We start from the raw sequence: 17913 nt of genomic DNA, 5'->3' as shown, positions 1-17913 counted from the left end.
ATGTCGCTATCAGAGCGATGTTATATCATCAGTCGCTCTGGCCGGCCGAGACCTGACTTTGACGTAAAAAGTGGCGCATACGTACGTCAACGGCTAACCGCTCTGACGTCACGCAAATCTAAAATTTGAACGTTGTTAGCTACTACCATGGCTACTACCGGGGCGGGGTGAAGTGAATTACCGGTATGTTACTGCTACAGCACCGACTTTACAAGTTACTGGGCACATTTTCTGTCGGTTTAAAAACTCTGTTGTGATTTAACCGACTACTAGAGGTTTTGTTCTCCACGCACGGAGGAGCGAGCTAACACTCCTACCACCTTTTGAGAAAATAGCCGGTGAGTGTTTGTTTGTTATCGTTAGCCTACAGAAAACTCCTATTTTCTTTGGAGTCGTTCTTGTTTGTTTGTTTGTTTGTTTAGCCCGCATGTTTCAATCAGCCTTTCAATGTAAAGCTACTCATGTGCTAATTGAGTGTGAACTGTGTTTTAAACGGCTTTTATCTTTTTCTGAAGTAATCTAGTCCATATATTTGACATTGATATTATTATATTATCATCTAGCTAGTTTCCACATTCTTCAATATTTCTCTTACGCTCTCTAAATTCAAGAAAATTAGTTTTCAACAAAATGACAATTGAAAATTCAGTGTATGTATGTGTTTACAGACATGTAAGATTGCAGCACAGCTTCAAGTGCTCAGTGTCAAGAGGAGTTATTAATTAACTGTGATTTAAAGACAAAATGACAGGTGAGCAGGTGTAGAAGCAGGTTGGCTGTGAAGTGTGATGATGAGTTTAGAGTTTAATAAACCTCAAACCATCATGATAGAAAAACTAACGTCCCTGAACATCACAGACTGATCTCAGTGGGACACATTTTGATATCAGAGGTTTTAGCATCACCAGACTTTCCAACACCAAAATAAGGGAAGAGTTTCTCAGTGAAAGTGTCTCTGTGAGTGTAGATGTGAGTCATGTCTTCAGGGTCGTAGAAGGACACCTCCCCCCCGTCATAGTCCAGCTGGACTCTGATCCTCTGGAGACTCTTCTTCACTGTCACAGTCTCACCATCACCATTGGTGTATTTTCCATCACCATTAGTGTGTTTTTCATTACCATACAATAAACCCCAGACTCCATATTTTGGTGAAATAAATATCTTTCCCTCCCTGTCGACTGACTCTTTTGCCAAACCCACATTCCAGTTAGGATGATCTCCCACCTTCACCTCCCAGCTGTGTTTCCCTGAGCTGAAGCCCTCAGAGCCCAGGACATTGGCATAATTAGTGAATCTATCTGGATTGTCAGGAAGCTGCTGCTCTGTGTCTCCATGTCTCACACTGGTCAGATCATCAGACAGATGAAGGCAGTAAGCTGCAGTGTTTGGGTCCAGGATGACAGGAGTGAAGTGGACCTTCTCCTTGATCTTCTCCCAGACTCTGAAGGACAGGTTGCCCAGGTGTTTGGCCTCATCTATCAGAGCTCCTGAGAGCAGCTGTGGATCTGACAGTGAGCACTGGGCTCTGGCTCTGGTCTGAGTGGCTTTATAACTGCTGAGGAACACCACCTTGTGTTTCTGCAGCTCTTCTTCAACAGCACAGATACTGTCTGACAGAGAGGAGATCTGCTCCTCAATCATCTTCATCTCTCTGCTCATAGTCTTCCTCTTCTGCCCCTCTTCCTCCCTCAGAGCTGCCAGTCTGGACTCCTCTTCCTCTTTCAGGAGCTGGTGGAGCTTGTTGAACTCTGCTCTGATCCGCCTCTCTGTGGACGACAGCTGCTTCTTGGAGTATTGAATAATTTCAATGTATGTTTCCTCCACTTCCTTGTATATATCCAACTTGTCCTTCAGAGACTTTAAGTCAGATTTCAGCTGCTCCTTCAGGTCACTGACTCTTTCTTCTACAGGAACCACCTTGTGAGTCTGGTGGAGAGAAAACTCACAGACAGGACACACAGCTTTCTGCTCATCCTCACAGAACCAATAAGGGACGTCTGGATGTTTATCACACACCACCTCCTCCTTCTTCCCTTTTTTCACAGGTGGACCAGTGTTTTGCTTCTCAAGAAACGAGTCAGCGAGTTCTTTAAGAGAAATGTTTACGGCTCGACAATCCTTTGAAGATTTCTTATTACAAGTGGGACAGTTTTTGTTTTTAGCTGGTTCCCACAATTGTTCCAGGCAGCTTAAACAGAAGCTGTGGTTGCAGCTCAGAGAGACAGGATCTCTGAAAATCCCTGAACACAACTCGCATGTCAGATAATTTTCAACGACAGTTTTCTCCATTTCCACAGATTTCCAGATTTCTTTAAATCAAGATCAAGACTCACCAAAGTTCAGTCCCTTTGACTTTCCCTCTACAATCCACCGAGTCTCTGTTGTCCAGTGCCGATCCAAACCTGTGATGCAACGTCTCAGCTCTGACCAACTGTTTTCACTTCAGTTTCATTTATGTACTCTGTTCTGGGTGGAGAAATGGTTGAACAGAAACTGTTGTTTGTTTCTCCAGCGGGTGGCACTCTTGCAGTCTTTACAGATGTTGAATGAAAATTCACTCAAAACTCACAAGGAACCTTTGTTTTCATTGTCAAATAACAGTTGAAAGTAGTAACAAGGACCACTTCCTGAAAGTTTTATGTCCTTGACTTTCCTTGAATATTTCCATTTCGTGTTACTGATATAATATTAAAAAATATATATAGATTCTCTACCTTTTAAACCACAAACTTTTGAGCCTTAATGTTTTTTTTTCCCAAAAAGGAAAATATGATCTTTTGTTATATCAATTTAAAGTAGATATCAGTGTGTTCAACACATTTTGATAATCAGCACTCTCCTCATTCTCTCCTGTTGAGGCCACAGGTTTTAACAAATTTAAAGGGTTTCTCATATAGTCACATTTAGAAAAGTCTAGGTTTTGTCCTTTAAACTGATATCCATATAAAAAAAACATCAATTCTATGTTATATTGTTTACGTAATACACTCTGTTGACAGTGTTTTTTTTTTTTTAAGACCAAGTTTTTATATTCAACTCAATTTTACCACTGCTTATAATTGACACAGAAATGCAGAAAAATTGAAGGAAGGGTCTAAGTGCCAGAATATTAATCAACTATTTTATAGACCAATATAGTGACACTCTGCCTCTTGTCCTCCTCTGAATCCAACCTTGCGTGGCATTAAAACTGCCGTGGAAATGTAGTACTGTCTGTAAGTGATGAAAATCACAACTGCAGAAAAGTAATTGTTAGACAGTGAATGTCACACTGTGGCTGATTCAGGCTCTTGATGTTTACTACAAATCATCTCATTCTTCTTATTTCCCTGTTCTGTCTCTGATGATCCAGATCCTTCAGTGCAAAGTTCACCAGTGGAGAATCCTTTGAAGATTTCCTCTCACAAACGGTACAGTTTCTGTTTTTATCTTTTTCCAACAACAGCAAGACTCAACAAGTTTTAATGTGTCCTCAACTTTCTGCTGACCGCCCTCTAAACATGTCTTTTCCAGTAGAGATCTGTCACCTTGTACTGACGTCTCAGCTCTGACCGACAAAGTTAAAATCTACTTTCATTCCCCTTTACCGTTTCTCGTAGTTAAATTATGAGCAGTAGAAAACACTGGTGTGTTGTTTTGTTACCAGCAGGTGGAGCTGTCGGCTTAACAATTGGAGTTTACTAGTTTATCCAACTCACATTATTTCCTTGTCGATCAGTTGGTTCCCAAACACAACTGATGACACCTCATGTTCAGTTCATGTGTGAACATTTTAACAGCCTGACTGACACTAAACCAGCATGTGTGTGATTGTGCTTCATGAGGGAGTACCTTTTCATGAACTACATTAGAACTAGGCCATACAACCATAGGAGTAGGTTCATTAATTATTGGTGCATGTTGTTTTGACATCCGCAGGGCACAGATGCCAGATGCTCAGCAATCACAACAGAGGTGAATGGCACAGGTCCCCTCTCCCTCAAAACTCATCAAATACACAATCCAAAAACTCCAAAACGCTCTCGTGGAGAAGTTGTGACCTGTACATTCACCATGCTATGAAATAATCATGTATAATTATGTAGCATTACAACACATAAAGCAAATACTCGGAAGTATCTGGCTTTTGAAATCGATCCGCCCAGCAGCCGTGTCTGGATTGTAGTTCCGGCTACACATTTGCCTCGAAAACAATTCTCTCTCGTAATGTTATATGATTATTTCATAACATGGTGAATGTACAAGTCACAACTTCTCCACGAGAGCGTTTGGGAGTTGTTGGATTCGAGTTTTGAGGGACAGAGGACTTGTACAACTGAACTCATGTTTTAACCAGGATATTTGACCATCACAAAGAAAACACAACATAAAGGGAAAAACAAACTCAAGAGAGTTGAGTCACATGGATGAAACAGAAATAATAATAATGAGAATTAGAGAGAAAATGTCTGCAAGTTAACAGATTTAATTGTAAACATGATAAATTAAACTAAAAAATCTGAAGTTGGGATAAAACATCAAACTATTATTCCAGCACATGTTTCTAAACTATTAAAGAGAAGACCCAAAACTGATGATGAACAGTCACAACAACTGAAACAAACAAATCATCAGTACAGTGGATATGAACTACTATACAATGTTGTTTGACACAGATCAAGATGCTGATAACCAGGATAATGAAGAGATTTGATTTCTAAAATTTTTGTCTCGATGATGTGAAACAGTTTCAACATTTTGTTTTTGCATTTTCTCACATATTAATCTTGATTTAAAAAATTTAATCAACCTCCAAATTCAGTCTGTTTTCTAAAAGCTGAGAAAAAAAAAAAAAATTATTGATGTAGAAGAAACAAGTTTGGTTGAGTATCCATTGAAACACCAAATAAAGATTTAAAAATAAAATTTAAAATCATGAAAAAAAAAGAACAGTATTTTTTACGGCAGTTCAGTGATGATGATCAATCTAATGAGATACAAATTAACTGTGATTTAAAGACAAAATATGAGCAGGTGTACTGTAGAAGCAGGTTGGCTGTAAAGTGTGATGATGAGCTTAGAGTTTAAAGGAATAGTTCACCAAAAAAAATATAATTCAGTCATTATTGACTCACCCTCATGCTGATGTAGGCCTAGCTGATGTTACACTCACCCCTGCTGAACTCACTCCACCCAGGGCATCCGGGTCACGGCACCACTGCAGCCGGGCGACGATGCAAACCGTTGTGCCAAGAGATCAATGACCGCTTGGCAGCTGGGTTTGCACTTCCATTATGGGTGAGTGAGTGCACCCGGACCCTCTGTTACACTGATGAATACTTGGGAGTAGTTTTTTATTCCTCAAAGTGCATCTGGAGACCCGGGAGCGTTCGTAGTCCAATGAAATCCTTATATGAGAGTCAATAGCACCCCCCCCCCCCCCAAAAAAAAGGTCCATAAAACTGCACAAAAACCTTGTAATATTCCTCCATACTGCTCGTCCACTGTAATCCAAGTGTCCTGAAGGGATATAGTCCAGAGTTTACTCGAAACGACGTCATTTAGGACATTTTTACAGCCTGAACAGTCCTGCTCTGATGTTCATGCACGTCGGAGCGCCATACAAGAATTTCAACTATTCCTTTAATAAACCTCAAACCATCATGATAGAAAAACTAACGTCCCTGAACATCACAGACTGATCTCACTGTGACACATTTTGATATCAGAGGTTTTAGCATCACCAGCTTCTCCAACACTGAAATATGGAAAGATTTTCTCAGTGAAAGTGTCTTTGAAAGTGTGGATGCGAGTCATGTCTTCAGGTTCATGGAAGGACACCTTCCCCCTGTCATAGTCCAGCTGGACTCTGATCCTCTGGAGACTCTTCTTCACTGCCAGAGTCTTACCAGCACCACTGGTGTATTTTCTATCATGGTGCCTTAAACACCAAATTCCATATTTTGGTGAAGCATCCCGTCCTCCCTTCCTGTCAACTGACTCTTTTGCCAAACCCACAATCCAGCGAGGATGATCTCCCACCTCCACCTCCCAGCTGTGTTTCCCTGAGCTGAAGCCCTCAGAGCCCAGAACAGTGATATACTTGGTGAATCTCTCTGGATTGTCTGGAAGCTGCTGCTCTGTGTCTTCTTGTCTCACACTGGTCAGATCATCAGACAGATGGAGCCAGGGACTTGCAGTGTTTGGGTCCAGGGTGACAGGAGTGAAGTGGACCTTCTCCTTGATCGTCTCCCAGACTCTGAAGGACAGGTTGCCCAGGTGTTTGGCCTCATCTATCAGAGCTCCTGAGAGCAGCTGTGGATCTGACAGTGAGCACTGGGCTCTGGCTCTGGTCTGAGTGGCTTTATAACTGCTGAGGAACGCCACCTTGTGTTTCTGCAGCTCTTCTTCAACAGCACAGATACTGTCTGACAGAGAGGAGATCTGCTCCTCAGTCATCTTCATCTCTCTGCTCATAGTCTTCCTCTTCTGCTCCTCTTCCTCCCTCAGAGCTGCCAGTCTGGACTCCTCTTCCTCTTTCAGGAGCTGGTGGAGCTTGTTGAACTCTGCTCTGATCTGCCTCTCTGTGGACGACAGCTGCTTCTTGGAGTGTTGAATCATTTCATCGTATGTTTTCTCCACTTGTTTGCATTTGTTCTTCTTGTCCTTCAGAGACTTTAAGTCAGATTTCAGCTGCTCCTTCAGGTCACTGACTACTTGTTTTACAGGAACCACTTTGTGACTCTGGTGGAGAGAAAACTCACAGACAGGACAAAATGCTCTATCTTCATCCTTACAGAACAATCTAGGCTCCTCTTGATGTTTCCGACAAATCACTTCCACCTCCTTCTGTCCCAGTTCAGACTCTGATGCTCCAAATTTCTGTCTCCCAGCAAAGGAATCAGCCAGATCCTTCAGTCCAAAGTCCACAAATGGAAATTCTATTGAAGATTTCTTTTTACAAGTGGGGCAGTTTTTGTTCTTAGCTTGTTCCCAGAATTGTTGCAGGCAGCTTGAACAGAATCTGTGGTTGCAGCTCAGAGACACAGGATCGCTGAAAGTCTCTGAACACACGGCGCAACTCAGGAAACTTTCAACAAGAGCGATTTTCTCAGCCATTTTCTCAGATTTTAAATTGTTCGTAACTAAAACACTCACCAAGTTTAATTTCCACTCAGTTTGTCCCCTGCAGTCCTCATGATAATTATAGTCAAGTTAGAGATCTCCCAGCCTGTAAAGTCCTCTCTCAGTTCAATAATGATAGTCTGCTTTCAATGTGATCATCATGTAATCATTAATAGTAACACCGATATCAGTCATGCGATCTTTGTCCTTCAGTCGCTGCTTTTCTCACACTGCTGTGCTAAGAACTTAAAAAGACAATAACACAATTATTGGACGCTGAAAATACACAACATGGCTGATCTCAAGTTTTATTTATTGTTTATTTACTTGATATTTGATCCAGAAGTCAATCAAGGTAAACACAGTCATTATCATCAACAGGTCATGATTTGGTCACATGTGTTGTAAATCTCTCTTCCTTCTTGTTGATTCCAGCTCTCACTTGTCTTTGGACTTTGTGTCACAGCTTTTATTATTATCGTACCCAATCTTTGGACTCAGTGGTGAATTGAAATAAGATTTCTGATTAACTTTCTTATGGTTTGTGCATTTGATTTTACACAATAGTATGGTTAGGACAGATAATAAAAAATATGACATCATTCACAAAATCTACCAATACTAAACATTTGTGTCGTATATGTGTTAAAGAGTGTTATGGGTTTGTATCAGACTCTGACAACATGTAGACCATGTCTTCTTCTATGACATGATCATTGGAGTCATTGTTGGTGTGATTGTCTCTAAAATTATTGATCTTCACACACAATAATCTGTGGTGGAAATACCTTGTTGATGAGAGAGGTCAAAGGTCATACTATAGCTGACAGACAGGCTACAGTAAGTCAGAGAGCCAATTAACAAGAAGTCCAACCTCAAGATAGTCGAACTAGAACAGCAGAGGACCAGGAGCTGTATTTATCAAGCTAGAATTACTCCTAAAAGTTGAGTAAAAAATTCTTCGCTGAAAGCTGCACTTAGAAGTTAGTTATCAAGCATCTTACTTGCACTTTTAGCAAAGTGTAGGACTGAGTTACGACAGTACTATGTGCTGTAAATAGAATTTTTAGATGACGTCACTTCCAAGAATGACCAATCGCTGAAGGGAATCCCTTATCTAGAAATCTTAGAAATACTGTATCTCAGTGAATAGTTAAATGGCCAATGGGAATGTATATTCAACAATATTTTGTCAATAATCTACAAAATAATACAAAATGTATTGGTAATGAATGAAAAGTAAATGTTTCCAAATCTTCCAATTCATTAATTGAGTGATACATTGTTGAATTTTTCCAAGGGCGAGAAATCAAAGCATTTTGATGACCTTTAATTCTGCCATGAAAGCTCTGCTGCGTGAGGTTATTGAAGAGATGACGTCCCTTTTTAAATCCGTGACAAAGAGGATACCCGCTCTGTCCCAACGATATTGTTTGATCAACTGCTCGTCATCAAACAAAGCCTGAACGTCCTTCTACTCCCGGAAGATTTGCGCACACATCTCACCTCAATGCTATCCCCTACTGGCAACTCCTGACCACTTAGGAAACCTCTCAAGGTCCCTTAAATACAGTATCTGGGGGAATAGGAGTGATTCTTAGTCATGAGAAAGTTGATAAATAGTTTTTATTCTGAAGTTTGAGAGTAGGACTGAATTCCACAAATTTTCAGCACTTAAGACTAAAATGGCACTCCCCAGGTCAGGTCCCCCTTGTCAACTGAGACAACACAGTTGAGGTTGGACTTAAGGCTGCAGATGATTAGGTCAACAACATGAATCCAATAATGCTCCATACCACAAAGCAAATATCTCAAACTGGTTTCAGGAACATGACAGTGAGTTCAGCTCACCTCACAGGCCTTCACTGTCTCCACTGACCTTATTATTAGTGGATGAACTGCTCTTCATCCAAAACCACAGTCGTCCCAATTCATGAAATAAAGCACTTGCTATTAAACTAAAAATAGAGTAATACAAAGGGCACATGCTGTATGGGCTTCAAAACCGTATGCCAATTTATAAACCCCCATGTTCATCCCGTTGCAAATATTTGGTCACAATAATAACACAACACAATATGGCAGATCAAAAGTTAGTTTCAGTAAAGGGTCATTGGTCAATACGTGTCCTTCCAAATGCCATAAAACAATTCAGACTTGAGGGTGGTTAATCACCTGGCAGATAAAGGGAGAAACAACACAGTCCAAAGACCCAAAATTCATTGAATAATGAAAGAAGTAAATCCAAGGATCAAAAACTAAAACTAAATGAAGGATATTTGATCATCACACACAAATAAAGAAAATTACAACATAAAGAAAAACTCAAGGGAGTTGATTCACATGGATGAAAGAGCTGTGCTCTGTATCCTTTAATATCATCATCCTGTAAAATCATCCTGCCCTGTGGTTTTTGTATTATGAGACCGTCATCTCCAGGACAGAGGAGCAGCGAGTCAAACAGAGTATCGAGTCAAACTGACAAATATCCGTGAATCTATAGCAAACATCCTATTCTCCTGCCTCTCTCCAGCAGTGAACACACAGGTGCGTGCCTGGGTTACTGTGGTCACTACGGTTACTGTGTTTGCCGTAGGTAGGCTACTGCCCTTCTCGTGATTCAGAACGTTTTTTTTTTAAACGTTAATCTGCTTTTACAAAAATCATGAATGTTATTGTAGCCTACTTTATTAACAAAATCTAAATAAAATAATTTTACATGTTGTTCAACATTATTAAAGAGAAGGAAGTTTCAGGTTTTGTATGATGAGGAAATAGACTTCTGTCTATTTAAAAAAGGGTGTAAACAAATGGTGGTGCAACAGTGCAAGCAGAAAAATCAGTTTGGAGCCTTGTGAAAATTTTACAGTCAAATCTGGTCTAGGGAGCATCTGCGGTGACACTGAACCAGTCTCAGCATTATATAGCATTATAGCATTTTATGTTTCACCAACTGCACCTGAGAACATGCTCTGCCAACATGTCAGTGTGAATTTATTTATTATTAGGGCGTATTCACACCAGGCTCGTTTGGTCCGCTTGAAACGGACTTTTCCACTGGTGCGGACTTTTTGGGGAGGTGTGAATACAAACCAGCGGACTCTGGTGCGGATCAAACAAGTGGACCGAGACCACCTTTGCAGGTGGGACTCGGTTCACTTGTTTGGTCCGCACCAAACGAACCCTGGTGCGATTCGCGTAGATACAGTGTGAATGCAAACCAAACCTTTCCCGAACCAAATGCAAAATCCAAGCGCCTTTTTGGATTCAACAGGCTTCCGTTGTTGTCAAAAATTGTGGAAATTATCAACAATGAGCCGTGGGTCAACATGGACATGGAAGACCCTGCTGATAATTTTTATCCAATGATTGAGCGACTGTGGGACACACGTGCTGTTGTTTACAAAGTTGATCAGCTTGTGAAAAAATGCAATGTGAATACAAACCGCACCAAGTAAAAAAAAATGTAGTCCGCACCAAAGCAAGTGAACTATCGGACTTTCCTGGTGTGAATACGCCCTTATATATAAAAGTTGTAGTTATTGACTCTAAATTCAGCAACTAAAAATTCAACTTTCTTCTTCTTCATCTTGTCCAGATGTTTTTTTCTTTGCCCCACATGTTCTCACTGATTAAGTTCTTCATCTATTAAGTTCTTCATCTATTCACTCAGTCATATGGCAGTCGCTGTCTTTGTTCAGGCTCACAGGAGGATTTTACTCTATATCCTAGCATGCATTAGATGGATTGATTGTCATAACATTAACAAATGACACAAATTACTAGTTATAAGATTTTAATGTTGAGAAAGGGCACAAATCTTAATCTTTGATAGTAACATTTCATAACTTCCGTTTATGACTTTAAGGTAAATTTAAATTATTTACATATAAAATAAAGGAAACATCCTATAATGTACTCTATTTCTCTTTCTTCATCAAATATCAATCAATAATCCTCTAAAATTCACACTGAAGAGAGAGGAAAGAGGAAAACAACAAATTGTGAAAAATACCAACGACAATGATGAGTAGCACCACGACTTACTGTATATTGATAGTGTTCGGGAAAACAGAGAGTAAAAGTCTCATCAAGAAATTTGTTGTTTTGAAAACAAAAAAACAAGTTTGAATCATTAATGAGTCAAGATGAAGAAATGCTTATGCTCCATTGGTAATAAAACACAACACAAAGAAAAAAAACAAGGCAGGAGATTCAAACAGAAATAAAAATGAAGATGGAGAATCACAAAAAAAAGTATGATAGCTAACAGAAATCTACAGTTCAATGTAAACGTTAAATTAAAAAAATAAAATCCACAACTGATCACCAACCTGTCACAAAACTGAAACACACAAAGCTGCAGTACAGTGGATATAAACGACTATACAGTGTTGTTCGACACACAAGATGCCTGATAACCAGGATAATAAACAGATTTGATTTGTTTTTGAGTTTTTCTCCTGATGATGTGATGTGATGAACTGTTTCAGTTTCACATTTTCTCTGACAGAACCAAACTCAATCTGACTCCTTAAAGCTGAGAAAGAAACACAAAACTATGACTAGCCTAAATTATGTAGAAACAGATTTTCAAGAACAGTATTTCTTACAGGCAGTACAGTGATGATGATCAGTCTAATAGACATTAAATGTGCTTCATCACATCACAGCACTTTTTCATCTGCTCAAAACAGCCCTGTTCAGAACGGCTGCTTTCAGAGCCTGTCCCTTTATGCAAATGAGCTACTGCTCACCCCGCCCTACCTCTATCAGTACCGTTACTCACAGGTAGGGCAAATTCAAAAACGAATGACATCATTGGATGACAACTGAGGGGACAGCTCGTAAAACAACATGGATTTCAACCCAGGGAGACAACAAATTACAGATTTTTTAGTCAATTCTCACATTTGGGGGCTGGAAGGCAAGCCAAATTTTTTTTTAAAGCCTTTAAAAAAGTGATGTTTCCAGGTCCCCTTTTTAGACAAAATGACAGGTGAGCAGAAACAGTTGGCTGTAAAGTGTGATGATGAGTTTAGAGTCTCAAACCATCATGATAGAAAAAGTAACGTCCCTGAACATCACAGCCTGATCTCAGTGGGACAGATTTTGATATCAGTAGTTTTGGCATCTCTAGACTTTCCTACACTGAAATAAGGGAAGAGTTTCTCAGTGAAAGTGTCTCTGTAAGTGTAGATGTGAGTCATGTCTTCAGCGTCGTAGAAGGACACCTCCCCCCCGTCATAGTCCAGCTGGACTCTGATCCTCTGGAAACTCTTCTTCACTGCCACAGACTTACCACCATTGAGGTATTTTCCACCACAATGTATGAAACACCAAACTCCATTTTCTGGTGAAATACCCATCTTTCCCTTCCTGTCAATTGGCTCTTTAGCCAAACCCACAAACCAGACAGGATGATCTCCCACCTCCACCTCCCAGCTGTGTTTCCCTGAGCTGAAGCCCTCAGAGCCCAGGGCAGTGGCATAATTAGTGAATCGCTCTGGATTGTCAGGAAGCTGCTGCCTTGATGTGTCTCCACGTCTCACACTGGTCAGATCATCAGACAGATGGAGACGGGGACATGCAGTGTTTGGGTCCAGGATGACAGGAGTGAAGTGGACCTTCTCCTTGATCTTCTCCCAGACTCTGAAGGACAGGTTGCCCAGGTGTTTGGCCTCATCTATCAGAGCTCCTGAGAGCAGCTGTGGATCTGACAGTGAGCACTGGGCTCTGGCTCTGGTCTGAGTGGCTTTATAACTGCTGAGGAACGCCAACTTGTGTTTCTGCAGCTCTTCTTCAACAGCACAGATACTGTCTGACAGAGAGGAGATCTGCTCCTCAATCATCTTCATCTCTCTGCTCATAGTCTTCCCCTTCTGCTCCTCTTCCTCCCTCAGAGCTGCCAGTCTGGACTCCTCTTCCTCTTTCAGGAGCTGGTGGAGCTTGTTGAACTCTGCTCTGATCTGCCTCTCTGTGGACGACAGCTGCTTCTTGGAGTGTTCAATCATTTTATTGTATGTTTTCTCCACTTGTTTGTATTTGTTCTTCTTGTCCTGCAGAGACTTTAAGTCAGATTCCAGCTGCTCCTTCAGGTCACCGACTGCTTGTTTTACAAGAACAACTTTATGTCCATGGTGGAGAGGAAACTCACAGACAGGACACACAGCTTTCTGCTCGTCCTCACAGAACCAATAAGGAACTTCTGGATGTTCATCACACACCACCTCCTCCATCTTCCTTTTTTTCACAGGTGGACCAGTGTTTTGCCTCTCAAGAAACGAGTCAGCGAGTTCTTTAAGAGAAATGTTTACGGCTCGACAATCCTTTGAAGATTTCTTATTACAAGTGGGACAGTTTTTGTTTTTAGCTGGTTCCCACAATTGTTCCAGGCAGCTTAAACAGAAGCTGTGGTTGCAGCTCAGAGACACAGGATCTCTGAAAATCCTTGAACACAGCTCGCATGTCAGGTAATTTTCAACAGCAGTTTTCACATCCATTTCCTCAGATTTCCAGATTTCTTCAAGTCAAGATCAAGACCTACCAAAGTTAAGTCCCTTCGACTTTCTCTCTACAATCCACCGAGTCTCTGTTGTTCAGTACAGATCCAAACCTGTCTCGTCTCTGCTCAGCTCTGTCTCTCAGTTTTCACTTCAGTTTCATTTACTCTGTTCTGGGTGGAGAACTGGTTGAACAGGAACTGTCATTTGTTTGTGTCTCCATCAGGTGGCACTCTTCCAGTCCTTTAGATGTTGAATGAAAATTCCCTCACAAGAACCTTTGTTTTCATTATCAAATATTAACAGTTTAAAGTAAGAAAGATCACTTAAAAGTTTATGTTAGTAGTTACAGTAGTTTAATATTTTAAAAAACAGCAACAATGAATTCTCTACCTTTTAAACAACAAAATTTTACAAAATAAAAAAAAACTCCCAGCACAAACTGTAGAGCAGATTGACAATTTATTTATTAACAAAGGTTAAAATATGCGAACAATGCTCTTCGCCTGTTGCGTCGTCAGGTTCACTCACTCACTGAACCTGACGAACGTGGCAAGGGGTCAATAAACGTCCTCTAAACGTCACTTTTCCAGTAGAGATCTGACACCTTGCTTGTACTGATGTCTCAGCTCTGACTGACAAAGTTAAAATCAACTTTCATTTCCCTTTACTGTTTCTGATGGTGAAATTCTCAGCAGTAGAAAACACTGGTGTGTTGTTTTGTTACCAGCAGGTGGAGCTGTCAGCTCAACAACTGGAGTTTACTAGTTTATCCAACTCACATCATTTCCTTGTCTATCACCTGGTTTCTAAACACAACTGATGACACCTCATGTTCAGTTCATGTGTGAACATTTTAACAGCCTGACTGACACTAAACCAGCATGTGTGTGATTGTGCTTCATAAATTTAAAACGAGGGAGTCACAGCTGCACTGACAACACTGAGCTGGCTTCTCTTTGTAGGCTGTCCCCCCCAAAATATAAAGAAAAAACACAAGGCAGGAGATTCACATGGATGCAACGTAAATAATGATAGAGAATAATTACTGAATGTGTCTGACACTTAATGGAAATGTACTTTTCATTGTAAAGAAAGGAAAATCACAAGATATTCGTCATAACACTGAATTCAGACTACATTTCACCATCTATTTCCAGACAGTAAAACAACAGATAAAAAATTCTTAGTGTTAATCAAAGGATCAAAAAAATAAAAATGAACTCATGGTTTAACCAGTTTATTTGATCATCATAAAAACGTCAACATAAAGAAAAAACTCAAGGAAGTTGATTCACATGGCTGAAACAGAAATACCAGTAATAATGATTGTAGAGAATCACAGAAACCTGAAAGCAGAAATTTACATTGTAAATTAAAAAAAATCTTGAGATGCAACTTCAGATAAAGCATAAAACTATCATTCTAGCACATGTTTCCAAAGTATAAAACAAAAGACTAAAAACTGATGATGATGATCACAAAACTGAAACAAGCTAAAACATTAGTATTAGTGGATATAAACTACAATGTTGTTTGACACAGATCAAGATGGTGATAACAAGGATAAAGAACAGATTTGATTTGTAAAGTTTTCCCCTTGATGATGTGAAACAGTTTCAGCATTTTGATTTCACATTTTCTTACATATTAATCTTGATTTAAAGAAGTGACACAATCCACAAACTCATTCTGTTTTCTAAAAGCTGAGAAAGAAACACAAAATTATGACAATGATGCAGAAACAGGTCTGGGTGAGTCTCCATGGAAACAACAAATAAAGATAAAACAGACTTATAAAAAATACTTGATGGACGAAAAAAGTCTAATAAATCAAGAACAGTATTTCTTACAGGCAGTACAGTGATGATGATCAGTCTATTGAGATATTAATTGAATATGTTGGTGAGCAGGTGTAGAAGCAGGTTGTCTGTAAAGTCTGATGAGTTTAGAGTTTAATAAACCTCAAACCATCATGATAGAAGAACTAACGCCCCTGAACGTCACAGACTGATCTCAGTGGGACACATTTCGATATCAGTGGTTTTGGCATCTCCAGCTTTTCCAACGCCAAAATATGGGAAGAGTTTCTCAGTGAAAGTGTCTCTGTAAGAGCAGATGCCAGTCATGTCTTCAGCGTCGTAGAAGGACACCTCCCCCCCATCATAGTCCAGCTGGACTCTGATCCTCTGGATACTCTTCTTCACTGTCACAGTCTCACCAACACCATTGGCATATTCTCCATCACCATACAATAAACACCAGACTCCATATTTTGGTGAAACAAATATCTTTCCCTTCCTGTCAACTGACTCTTTAACCAAACCCACATTCCAGTCAGGATGATCTCCCACCTCCACCTCCCAGCTGTGTTTCCCTGAGCTGAAGCCCTCAGAGCCCAGTATGTGGGTATGATTAGTGTTTCTCTCTGGATTGTCAGGAAGCTGCTGCTCTTTGTCTCCATATCTCACACTGGTCAGATCATCAGACAGATGGAGGCAGGGACTTGCAGTGTTCGGGTCCAGGATGACAGGAGTGAAGTGGACCTTCTCCTTGATCTTCTCCCAGACTCTGAAGGACAGGTTGCCCAGGTGTTTGGCCTCATCTATCAGGGCTCCTGAGAGCAGCTGTGGATCTGACAGTGAGCACTGGGCTCTGGCTCTGGTCTGAGTGGCTTTATAACTGCTGAGGAACGCCACTTGTGTTTCTGCAGCTCTTCTTCAACAGTACAGATACTGTCTGACAGAGAGGAGATCTGCTCCTCAATCATCTTCATCTCTCTGCTCATAGTCTTCCTCTTCTGCTCCTCTTCCTCCCTCAGAGCTGCCAGTCTGGACTCCTCTTCCTCTTTCAGGAGCTGGTGGAGCTTGTTGAACTCTGCTCTGATCTGCCTCTCTGTGGACGACAGCTGCTTCTTGGAGTGTTGAATCATTTCATTGTATATTTCCTCTGCTTCCTCATATATGTCCAACTTATCCTGCAGAGACTTTAAGTCAGATTTCAGCTGCTCCTTCAGGCCACTGACTATTTGTTCTACAGGAACCACCTTGTGACTCTGGTGGAGAGCAAACTCACAGACAGGACACACAGCTTTCTGTTCGTCCTCACAGAACCAATAAGGAACTTCTGGATGTTCATCACACACCACCTCCTCCTTCTGTTTCTCCTCCTGCTCCTCTGTCTCAGGTGAACCAGATTTCTGCCTCTCAAGAAAGGAGTCAGCCAGTTCTTTGAGAGAATAGTTTATGAATTGAGAATCCTTTGAAGATTTCCTTTTACAAATGGGACAGTTTTTGTTTTTAGCTTGTTCCCAGAATTGTTGCAGGCAGCTTGAACAGAAGCTGTGGTTGCAGCTCAGAGACACAGGATCTCTGAAAGTCTCTGAACAAACATGGCAATTCAGGAAACTTTCAATAAGAGCGATTTTCTCAGCCATTTCCTCTGATTTCCAGGTTTCTTTCGATTATAAGACTCACCAAAGCGCAGTCCCGCTGACTTTCTCTCAAGAATCCACCGAGTCTGTGTTGTTCAGTGCAGATCCAAGCCTGTAATGTGATGTCTCGTCTCTGCTCTCTTCAGTTTTGCTCAAGTACTTTCAGTTTCATTTACCCTGTTCTGAGTGGAGAACTGGTGAAACAGAAACTGTCATGTCATGTTTGTGGCACAAATACAGACGCTGGATGAAAATTCATGTGAGGATGAGCCATGTCATGCAGACTCAGGCAGGTAAAAAAAATCAACACAGGTGACACACACTGGGTAATACCAAGTGGGAGAACAAAGAAAGACGAAACGAGACAACCATAGCAGGGAGAACACAGGAAGACTGAACAAAATAAAACAGGAAATCAGGACACAGACTATGACACAAAATAGTAGGGTCAAGTGTGAATTGAGACACAGCAAGTGTTTGGTTTTTCCAAGACCAAGTTTATATATTCACTCAATTCTTACCACTGCTTATAAAGCAATGTTGAAAAAACGAAGGTAGGGCCTAAGTGCCAGAATATCAATCAACTATTTTATAGCCCAATTTATCAATCAGAAGTTATACTGTAGTGACACTCTGCCTCTTGTCCTCCTCTGAATCCAACCTTGCGTGACATTAAAACTGCCGTGAAAATATAGTACAGTAAGCAGCGTCGGAAATAAGCGGGGGCCATGGGCCATTTGGCCCCAAATTTGACCAAGAATGCCCCCAAAAATCATGATCCTGGGGCCAAAATTGCCCCCAAATTACCTCCGGGGGCATTTCCGGAGCAACGACATGCGCAGCCTGTAGCTGCTAAGCGGCAGCACCAGCAGT

The 17913-nt window shown here is 40.8% G+C and overlaps 2 protein-coding genes and 1 pseudogene across 3 annotated transcripts; all 3 read right to left on the bottom strand.

Moving 5' to 3' along the window:
- Nucleotides 1–777: 777 nt before the first annotated feature.
- LOC310991454 (nuclear factor 7, brain-like) lies at nt 778–7098 on the bottom strand (the record flags this gene model as incomplete). Its single annotated transcript, XM_083979166.1, has 2 exons — nt 778–2028; nt 6823–7098. The coding sequence occupies 2 exons, from the start codon at nt 7096–7098 to the stop codon at nt 853–855; spliced, it is 1452 nt and encodes a 483-aa protein (XP_083835292.1). The 3' UTR covers nt 778–852.
- A 5090-nt stretch (nt 7099–12188) lies between these two features.
- On the bottom strand, nt 12189–13607 carry LOC310991932 (nuclear factor 7, brain-like; the record flags this gene model as incomplete). The annotated part of the gene is made up of 1 exon (XM_083979860.1): nt 12189–13607. The coding sequence occupies one exon, from the start codon at nt 13605–13607 to the stop codon at nt 12189–12191; it is 1419 nt and encodes a 472-aa protein (XP_083835986.1).
- Nucleotides 13608–15610: 2003 nt separating this feature from the next.
- LOC310991453 (nuclear factor 7, brain-like) lies at nt 15611–17043 on the bottom strand (annotated as a pseudogene). The gene has a single exon. The product of its transcript is annotated as a nuclear factor 7, brain-like (transcript).
- Nucleotides 17044–17913: the final 870 nt, after the last annotated feature.

Source organism: Trachurus trachurus (assembly GCF_905171665.1).
Source record: "Trachurus trachurus genome assembly, chromosome: 9".
NCBI lineage: Eukaryota > Metazoa > Chordata > Actinopteri > Carangiformes > Carangidae > Trachurus > Trachurus trachurus.
Note: the sequence above shows the minus strand (reverse complement) of the source record. Positions and strands in the feature narration are given on the sequence as shown.